Here is a 19,132-nt window from a genome sequence, read left to right on the forward strand (position 1 = left end):
CTGGTGCCTTGGTGCTCTGTGTCCCCACTCCTACACACACACACACACACACACACACACACTCTCTCTCTCTCTCTCTCACATACACACTATGCATTGTAGCTTAGTTTTTACTCAACTGCTATTTCTGTAAGCTACTTTCATGGTAAATAACCTGGCACATCTAAAGTTCCTTATTTCTGTCATCTCTTCAGTAATTCAGTCTGTTAGCATATACGGATGGAGTATGGGGAAATATTCATGACCTTGCAATTATTGTTCAGGGGCCATAGTTTAATCTCTAAAAGAGGCTAACAGGCTTCATGAGAGTAGAACCAAAAATATAAATCTTGGCTGAGAGCAGATCATGTTCTTCTGAAATTGGAGGGCCTGTAGGCAAAGTTCAGTGCATTATAAAATTATGATGCATTATACAAATGTGGGGGCTTATTAATAATTATGGACTGACCACTGTGTCTGCATGGGAAAACTCTTTTCTTTTCAATGTCAGCATACTATAAAAGTTGTTCTCTTATAATGAAGCCATAGAATATTTGGGAGTTTTATTTCTTGTTTGTTTTGGCAGAGGAATGGAGCATAGTCTGAAATTCCATCTAGGAAGAGTAATCTGGACTCATGTAAGGGGAATTGGGAGAGAAACTCGATCTATGATCTCTAAATACTTTTTATTGTCTACTTGAATGAGTGAGAGCAGGGGCAGAGGGAGAGGGAGAATCAGGCACCCCGCGGAGCAGGGAGCCCCACTCGGAACTTGATCCCAGGACCCTGGGATCATGACCTGAGCTCAAGGCAGACGTTTAACCAACTGAGCCACCCAGGTGCCCTCAAGTGAAGTTTTTAAGAAAATAACTCACTTGCCAAGTTCGTCATTAGGATACTTACTAATTTAAGGATGTTAATAAAGATAAGCTTTCTCTTTTAAGTAGGAGGAGTAAGCATGCTATTATGGGGCAGGAGTGCTGAACATTGGTCCCAGTGTTACCAGTCTAAGAAAAGAGGTCAGGGTGGCAACCGGACTGTGAAACATAATTAATACTTGTAAAGGGCTTAGGGCCAATCAGATTAAGAGGCAGGGTCAAAGGCAAGATTCATTATTACTGCCAGGTTCCTGAATTCCAAGCCGATTCAAAAAATGTGACCTAATCTACCAAAAGCTTTGGCAGATTTACAGAGTAGCTTGACTGAAGTTGCCAGCATTGTACCCCACAATGTCCTCAAATTGCAAATGAATAGAATTTGGCATATGTCCATCTAGCCCCAGAATAACAGCCTCTGCTCTCAACAAAACTTGTTTAATTTCCTTGCTTGGCATTCAGAACCTCCCATGATCCGGTCCCGGTTAGCTTTCATTCATTCCTTCAACATTTCTTGAGCCCTGTTATGTGATGCTGTAGGAGCCGAGGATGTAACAGTAAACCAAACAGACATGCCTTCAGGGAGCTTACAGCCTGCTGAGGGAGATAGACCATATAAAAAAGGAAACGTACAAAACAGTGTTAGATAATGATTAAGTGGAAAGAAGATTAAGGCATGGTTTAGAGTGACAGGGGAGACAGCTGCTTACAGTCAGGATGGGGTAAAGGAACTGGTTTATCTTCCCACCTGAAACAACCCAAACACAGACAAAATATCTGAAACAACAGTTTGCAAAACACTGTACTTCAGGTGACAAGAGGACAGTGATCCCTGAGATATTTAAAAAAAAAAAAAATGAGGGAAGAAAGTCTCCCGGTGTCCTGTCTTGAGGAAATTTCTAGGCACAGCAGAGAGCAGGGAATTAAGGAAGAGTCTGGTGGGCCCCCTGAGTTGAGAAGGTGGGGGTGGGAGTTCAGGGAGGTCAAGGCAGCTAGGACTCACAGGACGGAGCACCAGAAAGAGAGCTGAACAGAAAGAGAACCTAGAGACCAGCAGAAAGTCCCCTTGACGATGATGATGCATATGATGGGAATAATGAGTAATGGGGAACGCATGCAGATGAAGCAACCACCCAGGGCCAGGGAAAGAACCATCTGTAAGAATTAGAGGTAACAGTGCCAGATGCTCACACAGGGCCAGGAATGGTGCCTCTTCCTACCAGCCAGACTGGGAAACCTCAAGCCTTATGGAGCGTTGGGTAGACATTAAGGTCTTGCTTCAGTAGGGGAAAAATTAGCTCTAGAGTGATAACTGCTCTAATCTTGTTGGATAAATCTTAAAAGCAAGACCTAAAAGGATAAATCTGTTTCCAAGTAACTTAACTATATTCCAGAACAAAACTCAAGGCTATTTATAGGAATACAAAAATATCTAGCACAATCCATCAGAGGCCTCTGGAAGTAGATCCATGCCCAAATCGGTAGTGGAACCATTCAAGACGTCCAACCTTCCTAGTAACCCAGGAAATAGGGAAATAACAAAAGACACCAGGGAAGGGTTTAAAACATGAGAGGAATGTGATCAGAACACTCTTTAAATGAATGCATCTTTATTATATTCAAAATTTTAATGTGGCATGTAATTCTCAGGGTAGTCTTAAGACAAAAATAGTCCATATTTCTATTTTTAGAAATACTGAGATAATAGAATAATACCAGTAATAATGCCAGGATCCTGGCATTATTGTTGGTATTATTCTCTCAATACTTCTAGAGCAATACTGAAACACTAAAAAAAAGAAAAAAGTGGGTCAATGGAACGAGTTGTTGTTAGGCAGTCTAGAAGAACCAGTCGGGGAGGGAGGAAGGTGGCAAGATGGTGTTGGAAAGCACTATGATTTGCGTGGACAACAGTGAGTACATACGGAATGGGGACTTCTTACCCACCCGGCTGCAGGCTCAACATAGTCTGTCACTCTAAGACCCGCAGCAACCCTGAGAACAATGTGGGCCTCATCACACTGGCCAATGGCTGCGAAGTGCTGACCACACTCACCCCTGACACCGGCCGCATTCTTTCCAAGCTCCACACTGTCCAACCCAGGGGCAAGATCACCTTCTGCCCTGGCATCCGTGTGGCCCATCTGGCCCTGACGCACCGACAGGGCAAGAATCACAAGACGCGCATCATTGCCTTTGTGGGAAGCCCCATGGAGGACAACGAGAAGGATCTGGTGAAACTGGCTAAACGTCTCAAGAAGGAAAAGGTAAATGTTGACATTATCAATTTTGGGGAAGAGGAGGTGAACACAGAAAAGCTGACAGCCTTTGTAAACACACTGAGTGGCAAAGATGGAACTGGTTCCCATCTGGTGACAGTGCCCCCTGGGCCCAGCTTGGCCGACGCCCTCATCAGTTCTCCGATTCTGGCTGGTGAAGGCGGTGCCATGCTAGGTTTTGGTGCCAGTGACTTTGAATTCAGAGTGGATCCCAGTGCTGATCCTGAGCTGGCCCTGGCCCTCCGTGTCTCTATGGAAGAGCAGTGGCAGTGGCAGGAGGAGGAGGCCCGGCGGGCAGCTGCAGCCTCCGCGGCTGAGGTGGGGATCGCTACAGCTGGGGCTGAAGGCTCAGACAATGCTCCGCTGAAGATGACCATCAGCCAGCAGGAGTTTGGCCGCACAGGGCTCCCTGACCTAAGCAGTATGACGGAGGAGGAGCAGATTGCCTAGGCCATGCAGGTGTCCCTGCAGGGTGCAGAGTTTGGCCAGGCAGAATCAGCTGACATCAATGCCAGTTCCGCCATGGACACATCTGAGCCCGCCGAGGAGGAGGAGGATTATGATGTGACGCAGGACCCCGAGTTCCTTCAGAGTGTCCTGGAGAACCTTCCAGGCGTGGATCCCGACAATGAAGCTATTCGAAATGCCATGGGGTCCCTGGCCTCGCAGGCCAACAGGGATGGCAAGAAGGACAAGAAGGAGGAGGACAAGAAATGAGACTGGGCGCAGGGGTGGCTGAGGTGCTCAGGAGGCTGCATAGCATGGGCGGGATGTAGGGTTAGATCCGTTATCTGTAACCTGGACAACCTGAATAAAGCTTGGCAACTTTTGTTTTTAAAAAAAAAAAAGAAAAAAAGAAAAAAGTTATTTTAATCGCATTTTCTGAGATTCCCCTGCATCCCGAAAACCATTTTAGATATTCTGAGAACCATGAAGTGTAAATTGGAGTCACAGAGGTTGCAGGCTTGGTATTTTCCAGTCTCACCAGAATCTAAAGCTAAATGAAATTAACAGGTCTGTTATCAGGTGCCAGAGAAAAATACTTCCATTCCCATCACAACTTAGCTCCCAGGTCCACAGAGTTGACTGCGTCTGAGTCAAAACCCAGTGGTGTAGGCTATAGATGGATGGATAATCTAATCATCGTCTACCAGGCTGCTTCCCTTTCAGACTCTGCAGGGGCCTTCTATTTTCTTCAGGGAAGGTCTGGGGTGAGTGGTTGGCAAAGAGAAGACTTCTGTTGCACAATTTAATTACTTAGCATCTAAGGACATTCCACATGAGAGCCAACATCCAGCTCTTCTGGCCGAGTTCTAGAAATGAGCAAGGGCCTGGCATTGCTCAGACTGCCATTACTTCCTCTCGCTCCCGTGGTTTCTGTAAGTGAGAGCAGGGATGCTGGGTACCACTGAACGTGGAGGAGAAAGCTCGCAAACTTCCTCTGTGAGCCTGGAGGCTGGATGGATTGTGTGGGATGGGAGGCTTTCAGGAAAACTGGAGTAGAGTGTGACAGAGGAATGAGGGAAGAGAGGGAATTTGCCCCATTCAATTCCCAGCTTTCCCCCGCCCGCCCGGGAGCCTCACACCCTCCTCTCCTCCACAGCTCTGCTGGCTGTTTTTCCTCCGGGTCTGGGTTGATTCATTGGGACCTCACTCCTCCTCCCCAAGAATAATTTATTTCGTCCAGGACTTCTTCAATCATTCTGTCTTGGAGATACCCATGCCAGAAGCAAAGAAGAACCTCAGTCCTCCTCCTCTCTCCGCTGGAATAGCATTTGAGGGCAAAATGGAGAAGAGGGTGTGACCTTATTTCACTGAGAAAATGAGAAGGAAATGGAAGAGCTGGAGGGGGAAGAGAACAGGAGGAGCAGGTAGAGAAAAGGGGGAGTCGGAAAAGAATAAGGGAAGAAGGGGAGGAGGAGGGGGAAGACACAGATACTAACCACCCCAATACAGGTCATGTCACTTTGCTGTGTTATTACAATCACTACTCAGGACTGGAAGGTACTTTACATTACACAGATTATACTCTTTTAAAATAGAAAATTCAGATGCATTGGAATCTGAAGAATTAGTAAAATCTAGGCTACAATTTGCCACACTGAAGACATTTTCTAGTCCACCTGTCTATACCTCTCTAACGAGGCAGATAAATATTTTAGGCTTCGTGAACCCTAAGGTCTCTGCCACAACATTCCACTCTATTCTTGAAAGCAAAAGTAGCCAAAGACAATAGATAAATGAATGGGTGTGGTTGTATTCCAATAAAACTTTATTTACCAAAACAGATGGCTGGTGGTCTGGGCCTCTGGCTGTAATGTTTTGTCACAACCTGGTCTACACAATGCCTTTCTTCTTCTTTTTATAATATGAAAAAAAAAAAGACACATTTATAATATGCAAACCACCCACATTATTCATAGAGAAGCTACGCATTCACTGTAAAAAAAAGGAAGGCAGGAAGGAAGAAAAAGAAAGAAAGAAGAAAGAAAGAAAGAAAGAAAGAAAGAAAGAAAGAAAGAAAGAAAGAAAGAAAGAAAGAAAGAAAGAAAGAAGAAAGAAAGAAAGAAGAAAGCAAGAAAGCAAGAAAGAAAGAAAGCAAGAAAGAAAGAAAGAAAGAGAAAGAAAAAGAAAGAAAGAAAGAAAATGTATGCAATATTTAGAAACGTAGGTTACCTGAAATTCCCCCACCCTGAAAAAAAAGGCCCTGTTCAGGGGCGCCTGGGTGGCTTAGTCGTTAAGCATCTGCCTTCAGCTCCGGTCATGATCCCAGGAAAAGGGCACCTCCTGGGATCAAGCCCCAGCGTTGGGCTCCCTGCTCAGTGGGAGGACGGCTTCTCCCTCTGCCTGCCGCGCCCCCTGCTTGTGCTCTCTCTGCCAAATGAATAAATAAAATATTAAAACAAAAGAAAAGCCCTGTTAACATTTTGCCAAACATCATTGCAGATACACTGATTTGGATGCACATGTGTGTGTATGTGTGTGCTTCTTTATATGTGAGTGGGAAATTCTATGCATGCTCTTCTATAACCTGCTTGCTATGCTCAAAAATATGTTCAGGGCATCTTCTCATGTGAATATGTTTAGATCTACATCTCTTCACAGGATGCTTTAGAAAGCAGTACCGTATCTTTCCTGGACATTTGGGTTGGTTTCCCCATAGCCTCTGCATCTCTATTTCCTAATGGCCCACGGGTTGAAACCCTCCACTGATGGGAATTTTGCTAACTTTTGAGCCCAGGTATTTGACTCCTAGGCAACCGTGTCTGAAGACTTCCACTTTCCCAAGCTAGAGGGTCTAGCCCTATAGTAATCCAGAAAGCTCATTTTGAGTTAGTAATCAACTAACAGAAGTTACTGCCTCAACTTTGGGCCACTCCCACCCAGGCCTCCGAAGGCTTCCACCCACTTGAGGATGGAACTCTGTTGAATTGCCTACTGATCTGTACCCACAGTTTTGGTCATAGCTCCTGCCTGTGGCGATACACGTTTCAACGCGTTACTTGGGAATTTCCAAGACTGTGGGTGCTTCTCCCTAACCTAACTTCTACATGGGAAGATGGCAGCCTCTGACTGAGCAGAAAAACCAGTTTGTGAAACACTTACCCAGGTAACCTATTCAAAAGGAGGTAGCTCTGCATAACTTCTAGGGCAGGTTCAGGCGGAGTGTGGCCAGGTGCAACAGGACAAACAAAATTCTTAGGGAGCAAATCTGATATTCCAGAAAAACTGTTGCAAAGTCTGTGGAGACCTCATCACCCACAGACTGACCGATTTGCCCCATTTTTTTTCGTCTTCCTTCACCCATCTCTTTCTGACTGATGCTTCCGTTAGGGTGTTGTTATTGAATACTGAATAGCAATGTTCATAGAAGTAGTGCTTCACCTATGAATTGCAACTAATTTTAAAAATCAGTTGTTCTGAGTTATAAAAACATTTCTCTTGCTTGATTCATGAGGGATTATATAGCAGAGAAAACCATCTCTGTCTCTTTTTTTTAAAAGATTTTATTTATTTATTTATTTGAGAGAGAGAGAGAGAAACTGTGCCTTGTCAGCAGTTATGTGTGTGTGTGGGGGAGGAACAGGGAGAGAGAGAGAGGGACAGGCAGACTCTGCACTGAGATGGAACTCAAGGCAGGCTCGATCCCAGGACCCTGAGATATTGACCTGAGGGAAATCAAGAGTCCAAGAGTCGGTCACTTAACCTTAACCAACTGAGCCACCCAGGTGTCCCACGAGAAAACCGTGTCTTCTAAAAACATTAATTTCCATAGAATTGGGACCTTGGAGACCATTCTCTTATAATCTCTTTTTATTTTATTTTATTTTATTTTATTATTTTACAATCTCTTTATTTTAAAGACAAGCAAATGCCCAGTAAGGTTAAGTGCCCCAAATTCACACAATTTGTTAGTGGCAAAGTCAGGACTTAATCCCAAAAGCTTCATTTCATAAAGTATATTTTACATTACTACACTGCAACTCTAAGGCAAAATTGCTTTATTTATTTGTATTTATTTGTTTGTCTCTAGTGCCATTGGAGGGGTAGAAAATAGTTGGGCCAGAACATAGAAAGGGGAGGAAAAAAAGAGTTTTTTTGAAGGAGGGGCACCGGGCTGGCTCAGTCCACAGAGCATGTGACTCTTGATCTCAGGGTCATGAGTTCAAGCCGCATGTTGGGTGGGGAACCTACTTAAAATAAAAAGGGGTGCCTGGGTGGCGCAGTCGGTTAAGCGACTGACTTTTGGTTTCTCAGGGTCATGAGATCAAGCCCCATGTTAGGCTCCGCACTCAGTGTGGAGTATGCTTGAGTTTCTCTCTCCATCTCCCTCTGCCCCTCCCCCCTGCACTTTATCTCTCTCTCTCTAAAAAAAATAATAAATCTTTAAAAAAAATTGAAAAATTAAAATTAAAAGTCTGAAGGAAAAAAATAGGAAATTAAATAGGTTTATAGTATGAGAAAGGTTAAATGCAATTAAAAACTGTCCAGGTGCCACATGGAAGACCGAGGGGTCAGGCCCTCCTGGGCTGGGCTGTGTATTCCTATCATGACTGACTATAAGCCCAAGTGAGATCTCAGAGATCATCTGCCTGGAGTGATACTGTGGAGTTTCTCCCAGATCCTCTGCTCAGCGCTGACACATCTCTTCCTGACCATCCCCAGCTGTGCCCATCAGCAGGCATTGCGCTCAAGGAACTGCTTGGCCTATGGCTACACCTCTTCCTAGGAATGCCGGATAGGGAGATTACAAAGGCCCTCTTCCCTGGACTCAGTCTGGTTTAATTCTGAAGAGCCGCCCAACTCCAGTACCCTCTGGGCTCTAGGCCCAGCTGTAACCACATTGAGAGGCAGCTTCTCCCTCTGCCCAATCCTGCCAACCTCACTTCCTTACAAGTGAGGTGTAACTTTTTAACTACTTGCCAATTAAACTTCAAGTAAGGTGTTTCTTACTTGAAACTCAATCTAAAACACCACCCCAGTTAACACTTTGTGTGTATCCTCAGAATGGGACTAAAACCCAGACTTCCTGCCCCATCATCTTGTGAACCTAAACCATTCTCAACTGTTTTCCCTCTTTTGATGGCTCAAGCTCCTATTACATACAACTTGACCTAAGCCCTCCTACCAGGGGCAGCCTCCCAAGCTGTGGGATGCTGACTACTAGTATATTCTATAAGGTGATTATGCTAGCACAGGATGGGCTGATTTTTCACTTTAACAGTTATCTTAACTGGGGATTCCCCGGAAGCAGACCTTGCGATGAAGACTCAAGTGAAAGTGATTTTATTAGCTTCCAGACCGGCTTCACAGATGTGCCATCTACAGAGTCATGCACATCTGTGCAGAAACACAGGACCTGATACTTGGTCTAATACTCTGCTGTTGCCAGCTGGAAATTCTTGATAAGTTAGGAACATTTTTCTTTATCTTGCACGGGGCCCTGCAAATCACATAGTTGGCCCTGATTAGAATGAGTTCCCAGGAAACACTGGTTGGTAAGGGAGTGGGACCTAGAAGGGTGAGAAGGGCCAGCAAGAATGTGTTATCAAGCAAAATCCCATAGAAGAGGGGAGGGACTTTGGCCCAATCTCATAGGGAGCTCTGTGGACAGCAGAGAGGAGCCACACTGGAGCCGTCCAGCTGGGCACGCCAGGACTGTGGTATTTATACCTGCATTCTCCTCAGTCCCTGGTGAAAGGGCGGGGTGGGGGAGGGGAACACTAATTCCCAGGCACCTCCGGCTGTCCCTCCTACAGACAAAAAAAATCCAGCTGCTGAGGGTGGTACTCTGTCAATGAGATGCGGGTGTCTCCGACCACACTCTCCGGGCAAGGCATCCAACCACTGCCTCTACCTACAGTATCCCTCTTGCAACCTCGTCAAATTATTTCACTGGGAAGGATACTTGAGTAGGGGTGGAGAGGAAAGTAAGAGTAAAGATGACAGCCTAACCGCAGTCCTTGGCTGCAAGCTTTCCTGGGCCTCACTTCTCTTCAGTTGGTGAAACAACACACAGACATCCCTCATCAATGCCACCAGACTCCATTTCAAGCATGGACTCGGCCCACACTGGTTCCAAGTGACCTAGTTTGGCCTCACCTTCTCTTTTGTCTTCACCCTGTCAAACAAGAAAGCAGATACCTGGGGATAAGCGGGAAGTCTGCTGAGTGGTAAGGTTTCTGCACATCCGTCTTTTTGACTCTTTCTGGACTTTTTGAGGCTGAGCGCCTTGTCTGAGTCATCTTTGTGTCTCTCCATCACCTTTAGTGCAATGCTTGGCACACAGCAAGTGCTCAGTGAATGTTCCTTGAATGGCTGTTTGTATGAATAGTTTGAACTCTGTGTAAACGGAAGGGGCTCTTCAGACTACCTGACCCTGAATCCATTCAGAGAAGACGAACCAAATCCAATTAATTCGTTATGCAGAACTCTGCCAGGTATTGGGCATTTGGAAGCACAAATTTCCTGGGGGAGAGATGGAGAAGCTCGTGATGGGTGCATGCACTTCAAATTCAACAATCCGCAGTTTTATCTCCATTTTCTGGGAAACAAAATCTCCCCATGGCCCCAGAGCCCTTTAAATTTTACTGTGACTGTTTTCTTAAGAAATTCCTGGAGCAGAGCCTAACTTTTGTGTAGGGGGTTGGCAGCGCTCACATTCGCGGCCCAGGGGACGGTTGGCATAGGGGTTAGCGAGGCTTTCGCATGCGAAGGAGACTTTGGAGGAGTCAGAGCCGCCGGGTGGAGGGTCCTGTGAAGTGGGGGGCCCCAGAGTCCTTGAACTCCGGGGCCTCCATGAATTTGGGGAAAGGAAAATGGGGATGACCAAGGCGGCCAGACGTTTGTGGAGCTCTACAGCTCCCGACCTCTCCCCTTTGGCGGGCGGGACACGACACGGGTTCGGCGGCCGAAGCCCAGAACAGCCAGGGCGCCTGGGCCGGAGGGAGGGCCAGGGCCGGAGGAAGGAGTCCGGGGCCGCCGCCGCCCCGCCCGTCGGGCTGTGCGCCCCGCCTACCCCGAGCGAGGCGGAGCCGGCGCCCGGAGAAGCAGGAGGAGAGGTCGGAGCCGTCTCCAGGAGCCCTTAGAGACCGAGTCCCCGGCGGCGGCGGCAGTGGCGGGGGGAGCGCACCGGCAGGCGAGTGGGCACCGAGCGGCGGGCGCAGGTGGCGAGTCTGGTCCCCGCGGGCACAGGGGCGCAGCGCGGGGCGTCGGCCGGCCAATTCGGAGGCCGCCTCCGAGTTCCCGGTGCTGGGAAGCGAGATGGAGGGAGGAAGGAAAGGGAGGAAGGAAGGAAGGAGGGAGGGAAGAGTGTCCCGGAGGGCGGGGACTGGTCGGGGCTCTGGGCGCCGGAGAAGGGGATGGGGGAGGGAGCGCGGGCGAGGGACGCCGACACCGGGAGGCGGACTGCGCGCTCGCCCTCGACGGGCGGCGGCTGAGGAGAGCGGGGGCCCCGCGGGGCTAGGGCTGGGGACCCGGCCGCTGGGATGGGGCGGTAGCGGCAGGAAAGGTCTCGCAGCTCGCCCGCGTCCTCGCCGGCCCGCGGCCGTGCGCCCCGCGCCCGATTGGGGTTGGGAGGCTCCCTGTCCCCAGCCCTTCCTTTTGGTGGTGCCAGGCTCTGGAGGCGGGCAGGCATCTGGGGGCGACCGGGGCGCCACGCCCCTCTTCCCTACTTTCTTCCGCTCTTTCTTGGGACTAGCGGGCGGGCGAGCAGCCCTGGAACCCGCTCGCCGCTGGGTCTAGCGGGGCAGTAGCGGGGCAGAGAGGAGAGCCCAGCTCACAAGTCCCGCGAGGGACCCCCCAGCAGTGAGTGGCCTCGAGACTGTATTGGCAGGTGGTATGGGGAGGTCGAGGCTCAGACGCGAGTCTTGCGTGAATCTTTTTTTTTTTTAAAGCATTGTCGGGACCCTTATTACGTGGATCAGGGTGACTCCCCCCCCCCTTAATTTTAGCTAGGGCAGATCAATTAAAACTAATTTTAAAACCCTTTAAAACCCTGTCACTAAAGGCCTCTGACACTTGTCCCTCGCCTTATGTTTGTGTCTTGTAAACTTAAGCCATTCATAACTTTCGCAGAAGAACTCGTGATTCTTGTTAAATCACCGCTGTGGAGTGAAACTTTGGACAACTGGGAATCCAAGAGAAGAAACTGATGAGGCCTGTTATCTCGTAGTCACCCTTGACCGGGCGTGGTTGTATACAAACAAGGTTATGGAGAAGGAAATGGGCAAAAACCGGACAGAAGGGAGGTCCCCTGCGCCCACGTGTCAGGGCACGTTTAATGGCTGCTCCGAGTGGAAACAAACCGGGAATTTATTAGACCTTGTGGAGTTGGACAAACTTCACATGATTAGCTTCCTTCCCATCAGTTCTTTCCTTTCCTCCCCTGCTGTCTTTGTGGACACTGTTTATATTTCCTGGGGCTGTTGTAGCTTCGTCTGAATGGATTGTCTATAATGAATCTTTTGGATGTTGTCAGAGTCAGGGCTGTGTCTGTGTGTTCTCTCTTTTAAAAGCGGAGTTCGGCTTTGTTTTTAAAGTGCTAGTCACCACGCTGCACCATTGCTGGTGCTTCTCAGCTCTCGGTGTAAACGATCGCAGGATGGCGGCCCTCACCTAGGAGAACCAGGAAGGCAGGCGATGCAGGAATGACGGGGTTGGGTTTTACTATTGCCAAAACAATCACATTCAAGTAAAGAGCTTTTTTTTTTTTTTAAGGCCAAATTGTGTGTATTAATAAGCCCCCTTTTCAGTAAGCAAACATGATTCACATATGTGGTTTTTAAAAGTAATCATTTTATAGACTCTTCAGTGATAAAAGGACTCTGGGATCAAATGTTTAGTCCCTTTGCTTCCCTAACAGTTAACTAGCACCATAAAACCCTGGTTTAAGTCCAAAAAAATGCTGAGCAGTCTAGCAACTATGTTTTTAGACCTTATAAAAAAATGTGGTCGTATTTTTACTGTGTTTAGCCCAGGTAATTCGCTAGGTCTTGAACCCAGACAGCATTTGAATTTGTGTAGAAATACATAAAAATGTGAAACTGTTTCACAAGAGACTGAGAAGATTAATATTATAAGTCTTTCTGTGTAGCAAGCTCCAGTCTCATTTGAGACTCTCTAACAGTGAGATTGGTGGTGTTGGGCTTGTGTTGTCCTCACTTGTTGAAGGACGTGGGTGGTTTGTCAAGTTGTGACAGCAGAGAGTTTCATAGTCAAAACACTTGAGGAAATGGTTCCCAAATGCAAGATTAATTTTGTTTTTTTATGTTGGAAATCTCTCTGAGACAAGAAATTAAAAATTTCAAATTTAGAATCACATCATTTATTGCTGTATAAATGGTCAGATTTATATTGGGTGTTTTTTGTTTGTTTTAAGTTTTGTATGTCAGCTTAAGCTTAATTTAGGGAGGTAAATTGCGGAAGTCAGATTTTTTTGAGGCCTGATTTGGAAGAGAAGCAGTTTATCATCAGTGGTTTGGAGTATGAGTTTCGGTTTAGACAGACCTGGATGGGAGTATTAGTTATTTAATCTTTTCAGGCTGATTGGTAAAGGGGGGTGATAGTGGTCTCTATCTCAAGGGTTTATATGAAAATATATGAAACAATCTTTGCAAAACACTTTGACGGCACCTGACACACAGTTAATGTTCAACACGATTGGATATTTTACTTCTCTAGCTTACTCCAGTGGCAGGCTGTTGGATAAATTACAAGATGGCAGCTTAAGCCTTCTGGAAATGCTAGATAGAGCTATTTTAAATTCCAAAGAAGATACCTTATTTTATAGATAGAGCTATCTATCTAGAGGTATAAAATACCTGTGGACATATGTGTGCCATGTTTCTACCACAGTGCTATGCATAATTATGATTAATGGATTGATAGCTTTAATAGGCTTTTAGTGCTGAAGTTATAGTCATATAATATTTTTAGAGCCAGGCAGTCAGAAACATTTCATTAATCATATTTTAAATTTAAAGAGAGTTTATATTTTTAAAAGTTGTGTTTATTGGCCTGGGTAGGAAATTAAACCAGGAGCAGAAATATTTATCTTTAACCAAGTATGATTTTTAATTAAAGTATGAAAAAATGTTACTCAAGGGTTTCTAGTTATTTTTTCATGTACTGATGTTCAGTGCCTACAGATAAGCCATCAGAAGTGTTTAGGACCAATTGGGAGCATTTTGTAAATGTTTTATAAAAGTGTCGTGACTGGTTCTAAACTTTTGTGAGAATGAGTGAGTGCTCAGCTGATTCAAGGACTCTACTCATCACATTATTGAATCAATTTCAAAACTTACAAAATGCTTCTGTCTTTAAAACAAATCCTTTCAAGCACCTGTTGTTTCTTCCTTGACACATATCAGGTACGTACGATTGGACTGATTGGAATGGTAGTTCCTGTAACAGATGACTTCCTATTTTACTCATTGTCCCACAGGGATGCAGAAATGGTGCTTTATGATATCTTTAAATAATTGTAAAGGGTACAATGTTATTACGAATCGTTCCTTGCCTAGGACATTATATGCTGAAGCAGTGAAGGACTTGATTGAATAAATTATTGATTCTTTTCATTCCTAGAACATCATAGCATAGTGATGGATTCCTGGCTTATGCTTCTAGGTGTGTAAGAGTGTGGGCAAGTTGCTTCATATCTTTCTGCTTCCACGAGGTGTTGTGTGGGATAAATGAGTTAATCTGTCTAAAGCATTTAGAACCAGTGACTGGCACATTGTGTTCAGCAAATATTAATGTTAAATTATTACTTCCTGAGATTTTCTCTATCTAAATATTATATAATGAGCCTGTATTACTTTTGTAACAAGGAAAACAACTATAGGAAATTTTAATGTTTCCCCCAAATCTAAAAAAGTTCAGTAATTTAAAAAGTCCTGCCAAACAATGCTTACAAAGTAAGAGAATATAATTAGGCAATTTTCAATGCATTTTTTTTAAATGTGAAATGGATTGCTACGTTAATTTGTTCAACAGATTAATTCTCCTAGATCTCAATCCCATTTCCCTTTCTTATTAGAAGCTTAAAAAATAGAACAGTAATCCATGGAATTCTATGTTACGATAGGTTAAGTATGGGAAGGGCAGTGTGCATAGTTACAGTGCATTATTAACAATTATAGCTAGGTCAAAAAAAAGTTTATGCAGATGAAGGACAGTTTAGAAGAAAATATAGACCAGTGGATGGTAGGATTCCGGTGCTTTCCCTCTTTTCTATCCAGTTTCCCCAGTGAGAGTGTGTGTGTGTGTGTATGTGTGTGTGTGTGTATATATATTATATAAAATGTATATATAAAATAAAAAGTCTCCTGTGTAACAGTTACTCAGTAAAAACTGGTTTATTAGCTACAAATAGCAGGATTTTGTTTTAGAAAAAAACACCAGATTGCATAGCAGTTGAAGGTCCTTACATGTCAGAACCTTTGTACTGAGAATTGTTTAGCTGTAAAAGAGAGGCCCTTTCAGAAGTTGTAGGTATATACTTTTTTTTTTCTTAAAGATATATTTACCAGAGAGAGTGCAAGAGCATGCAGCAAGGGGGTGGGGGCGGGGCAGAGGGAGAGAAAAATTCTGAAGCGACTCCCTGCTGAACTCAGAGCCCAAGGGCTTGGGGTGGGGGGTTCCCCAATCCCAGGACCTGAGCCGGAAATCCAGAGTGGGCAGGCCACTTTACTGACTGAGCCACCCAGAGGCCCCTGGAGGTTCCTCTTGAGAAATGTTTGGAATTAAGGTTTGCATACAGACAGGTCTGCCAACCTTGACTTTATGGAAATGGTCACTTCTCAGGTCTAGACCCTGTATTGACAAGTTGCGTGCACACACACCCCCTTCAGCTGTCAGGTGCCCCTCGACAGTCCCAAGGAAGACATAAGTGCACTCAGTTTAACAGGAAAGCTTGACAGATAAAAAGTACTTCCCATACAAGTCTGTGCTTCCATGTATTGAGCTGTTCTGTGTCCTGGGCCCCGATCTCAGCCCTTCACATATATGATCTTGCTCAGGCCTCACAACAGCCCAGATGAGGAAGCAGAGAGTCCCTCAGTGGCAAGATGAGAATCTGACCCAGCGTAGTTCCAACTCCACATTCCGTGCACTGTGCACGCTCTGCTGGGAGCTGGCCTGGAGCTGCCTCCTGAGAAAGGGACTGGGGGAAGGGGAGTGGAAGTTCCATTTAGAAGCTGTAAATCAAATCAAGAGAAACATGGGAAGAGGTCTCCTTTTAGGGGTGACATGACCCACCTGAGGAGAATTATCAGTGCCTTTCTTTCCATCAGGCTTAGCCCTCTTAAGTCAGAGAAGTCAAAGCTTCCAGAATTGCCTCAGAGACCCAGCAGGCCCGAAGTGATCTGTGAAGTCGGCCTCTCCCAGGCCTGGACTCCCAGAGAGGCCTTGAGAGTACAGAGGAAGGAACTGGCCTGCTAAGTGCTGTTCTAGAACTGCCTCATACCAACAGGTCCTGTTCTCCCCACAGTGCCTCTCTTAGGAAGAGCAGTGAGCAAGTGACTTGGATCTAGGGCAGAGTGGAGTGATTTGACTGAAGGTTACTTCTAGCTGGATTTTTCCATTTATTGCCGAGTCTTAAAAATCATTTGTAGTGTCGCTTAAATGTTTGGTTTATCATGTCAGATTTTATTGGGTACCGTAAAAGTGCTTAGTGTGAGTGTCTGGTTGCCATCCTCTGACAAGGGGGGTTTCTGTCTTCTTTTAATGGGTCTGCATTTCAGAAGATTACTGTATAATAAAAACCAAGGTGTTGTGGATGGGTTAAGACTTTTGATACTTTCAATTCTGCTGGAGAATTAGTAGCTAAAAGAAGAAATTCTTTTAGGTCTGCCTAGTGAATCAGTTGTTCAGAATTTTCAGTACTTTTTCACATTCATTGATTATAAGCGGAGACTTGGCTTTCTTACAGAATAGAGATCATTCTCCTTGCAGTCAGTGTCACGTAATTGACATAGGACCCCCTTTGGTTGACCAAGGAGAATTGTGTAAGTTCTGGTTTAACTTGGGTGGGATCATCATAAATGCTTACTGGTGTGGGCTGTGAATCAAGCATTAACTCTGTACTTGCATCCCTGTAGGGAGAGTTTATTCTGTATGGCTGTGTGCAAACCACATGAACCCACTGGGGTGGAATCTTAACCTGAGCATTGGACCTTAAACCCTTGCCCTCACCGGGACCCTTTGACTAAGACCCCAAGCTTGTGGTGACCTCAAATTTTGTCTGCTTTTCGCAGAAAAAATTATTGCAGAGAAGCAACACAGTTTAGCTATCAACATGGGCTAAATAAATCTAAGGATGGAAAGAGGAATCAAAATCCAAAAGCTGCTTGGATTTTATTGAGGCTTAGTGAGGACTTTGTTGATATAAAACCATCACACTGGGTTTATTCAACCTGAATCTCAGGCAAATTGGAAAAGTGTTGAAACCAGCAGACTTGATGCCTGTCCTGTACCCAGACTACTGAAACGTTTTGAATTATTAGAGCGTGGCCCGCACATTAGACCATGGGCTTCATAGGGGTGTATAAGGTGATGATTGGCTGCTCAGACAAGTTGTCAGGGGAGAGTCAGATGCCTGGCCAAGTAGGAGAAGGATTGAATTGTGACTTCTTGACAGGACTGCCTTGAACTCTTGTACAGGTTGTTCACTGCACAAGAGTGTCTGGCCAAAGAAACAAAGAGGGGGGCACAGATCTCAAAAAGCCACTCAAAAAAGTGTCCTGGGCTAGATCTGCCTCTGCCAGGAGGAAGGGGCACTTCTTTCTGATGCCATCAAGTCTGCAAGGCTAGGTCCACTTGGAGGGCTTGCTTTCTTCTAACTCACACAAGGACACAGCGTGGCTGGTAGTAGTAGGTTTGCCCCTCACAGGCCTCTCCGGCCACAATAAACTCTAAATGCCGTGAGCTGGCAGAGTCTGGCACATAGTAGGCGTCTAATAAATGCCAGTGGAATGAAGCAATAAAACCACGTTCTCTGTAGTGTGTGTCCGTGAAGTGCGTGAGCCAGTGTTCTTTTTTTTTTTTTATCAAATCAGTAAAATTGATTGTATGTGCTAGGAAAGGCACATTCAGGGGTGCATGTGCCCTGGGATGGGTTTCTTCCTCTTCCGTCCGTCGTTTTGTGAAGGGCAGGTAAAGACCAGCCCTTTGGGGGTTGACATTGTTTACTGTTCGTCGAACACCAACATCATGCTCAGTATTGCCTGATACATGCTGGGGTCCCTGCACCCCTTTTGTGGTCTACCTGGTGAATGGAATGCATTGGTGACTCCTGGGAATGTGCAAAGGGACTTGTGTGATTTTTTGACCAGCCTGGGCCCTTCTCTGGGGGGGGGGGGCGAGGGGCGGGATGCAAAGGACAGTGGCTGCAGGAGCCTCTGGAACTTACCTATGAGCAACTGCTTCTCATACGAAATGACTTTTCTAGTGTATGGTAAGACGGGAAGAGCCTTATTGCTAAAGCTACCAAAAACTAAGAAAGGGAGCTTGTCTGTGCCCCCTCAGTGCTAGCTGGCACTCCTTGCATAGTTTCTCTTTTAAGTTGATCCTTTAGAAAGCCTACTCTCAGAATGAACTTCCTCTTCCTGGCGGCTCTCCCGAGAGGCAGTCAATCATACAGCAGGTAGGACCAGTCATGTTGGATTGATCAAACTGCTAAGACAGTGGTTCTGAGGATAGGGGCGCTGGTTTGTACTTAGGACTTTGGCCTTTTGCACCTTCGTGGAGGGACAGCAGAGCTTGTGGGGAAAAAAGAAAGCTCACAGGTACAAAAATGTCAATACCTTTCACATTTTATCTTGGTTAAGTGCAGCCTTCTTCAGGCAAACTCAGATTCCCAAAGCAGAAATAGCAGGATTCCCTACTGAATTTCTTTAGATAGCAGACTCACCTATTGCATTTATGCTTATGGTTTGATTTTACAAGATGCCAGGAGGCTCACCTTTTCAGGACTATCTCTCTGTTGAATTAAGCGGAATATCCTGGTACATGCTTTGCCCTCTTTTTTTTTTTTTAACATAAATATCTGATGAGCAGCATGCTTCAGCCATTACTGTCCAAACAAAGCAAATAAATACCCCTGGCATGTTGCCTGGGAGGTAATCTTAGCGTTTCTGTCCTTACCTCCTATTTGCCTGCAGTTCTGATTTTCTTCTGGCTGCAATAAGTATCAGGGGCCTCAGGGGTGCCCCACACCCCACCCAGCAGGTGATGTAAAACAGGGCAGAGATCGACCTCTCTAGGCACGCTGTGCTCACCTGAACTCTGGACTGATGTCTCTTGAGAACTCTGCGCAGCTTTCCCAGACCCCTTTGGAGCCAAACCCTCCTTAGATAGGCGTCTTCCAGGCTGGTCTTGTCCTCTTCTTCACACTCCTGTGAAGAATGGCTTGTACAACCTCTTCAGTTTTGTTTTGTGCTTTGTTTTGTTTTAGTGAGCTTTACGCCCAGTTTGGAGCTTGAGCCCACGACTGTG

The 19,132-nt window shown here is 45.8% G+C and overlaps 2 protein-coding genes across 10 annotated transcripts in view; both read left to right on the top strand.

The window, feature by feature from the left end:
* Positions 1 to 2,692: 2,692 nt before the first annotated feature.
* Positions 2,693 to 3,875, top strand: LOC123858332 (26S proteasome non-ATPase regulatory subunit 4-like). Its single transcript, XM_054512367.2, is given in 2 exon segments — positions 2,693 to 2,813; positions 2,815 to 3,875. Coding segments are annotated over 2 exon segments (852 nt in total). The 5' UTR covers positions 2,693 to 2,730; the 3' UTR covers positions 3,584 to 3,875.
* Positions 3,876 to 10,337: 6,462 nt separating this feature from the next.
* GNG12 (G protein subunit gamma 12) overlaps positions 10,338 to 19,132 on the top strand; it is a 128,853-nt gene continuing 120,058 nt past the window's right edge. For 2 of the 9 annotated variants that reach the window (XM_064588990.1, XM_045897438.3), the window contains exon 1: positions 10,342 to 10,772. The gene's annotated coding sequence lies outside the window, so the exon portion shown is untranslated. Of the gene's footprint in view, positions 10,804 to 19,132 lie in introns of all 9 variants that reach the window. The other 7 variants (XR_010410907.1, XM_064588991.1, XM_045897437.3 and 4 more) reach the window with 7 other exon arrangements.

This window comes from Mirounga angustirostris, unplaced genomic scaffold (genome assembly GCF_029215605.1).
Source record: "Mirounga angustirostris isolate CCGP_5_RB_7025 unplaced genomic scaffold, mMirAng1.0.hap1 SCAF_4, whole genome shotgun sequence".
Taxonomy (NCBI): Eukaryota; Metazoa; Chordata; class Mammalia; order Carnivora; family Phocidae; genus Mirounga; species Mirounga angustirostris.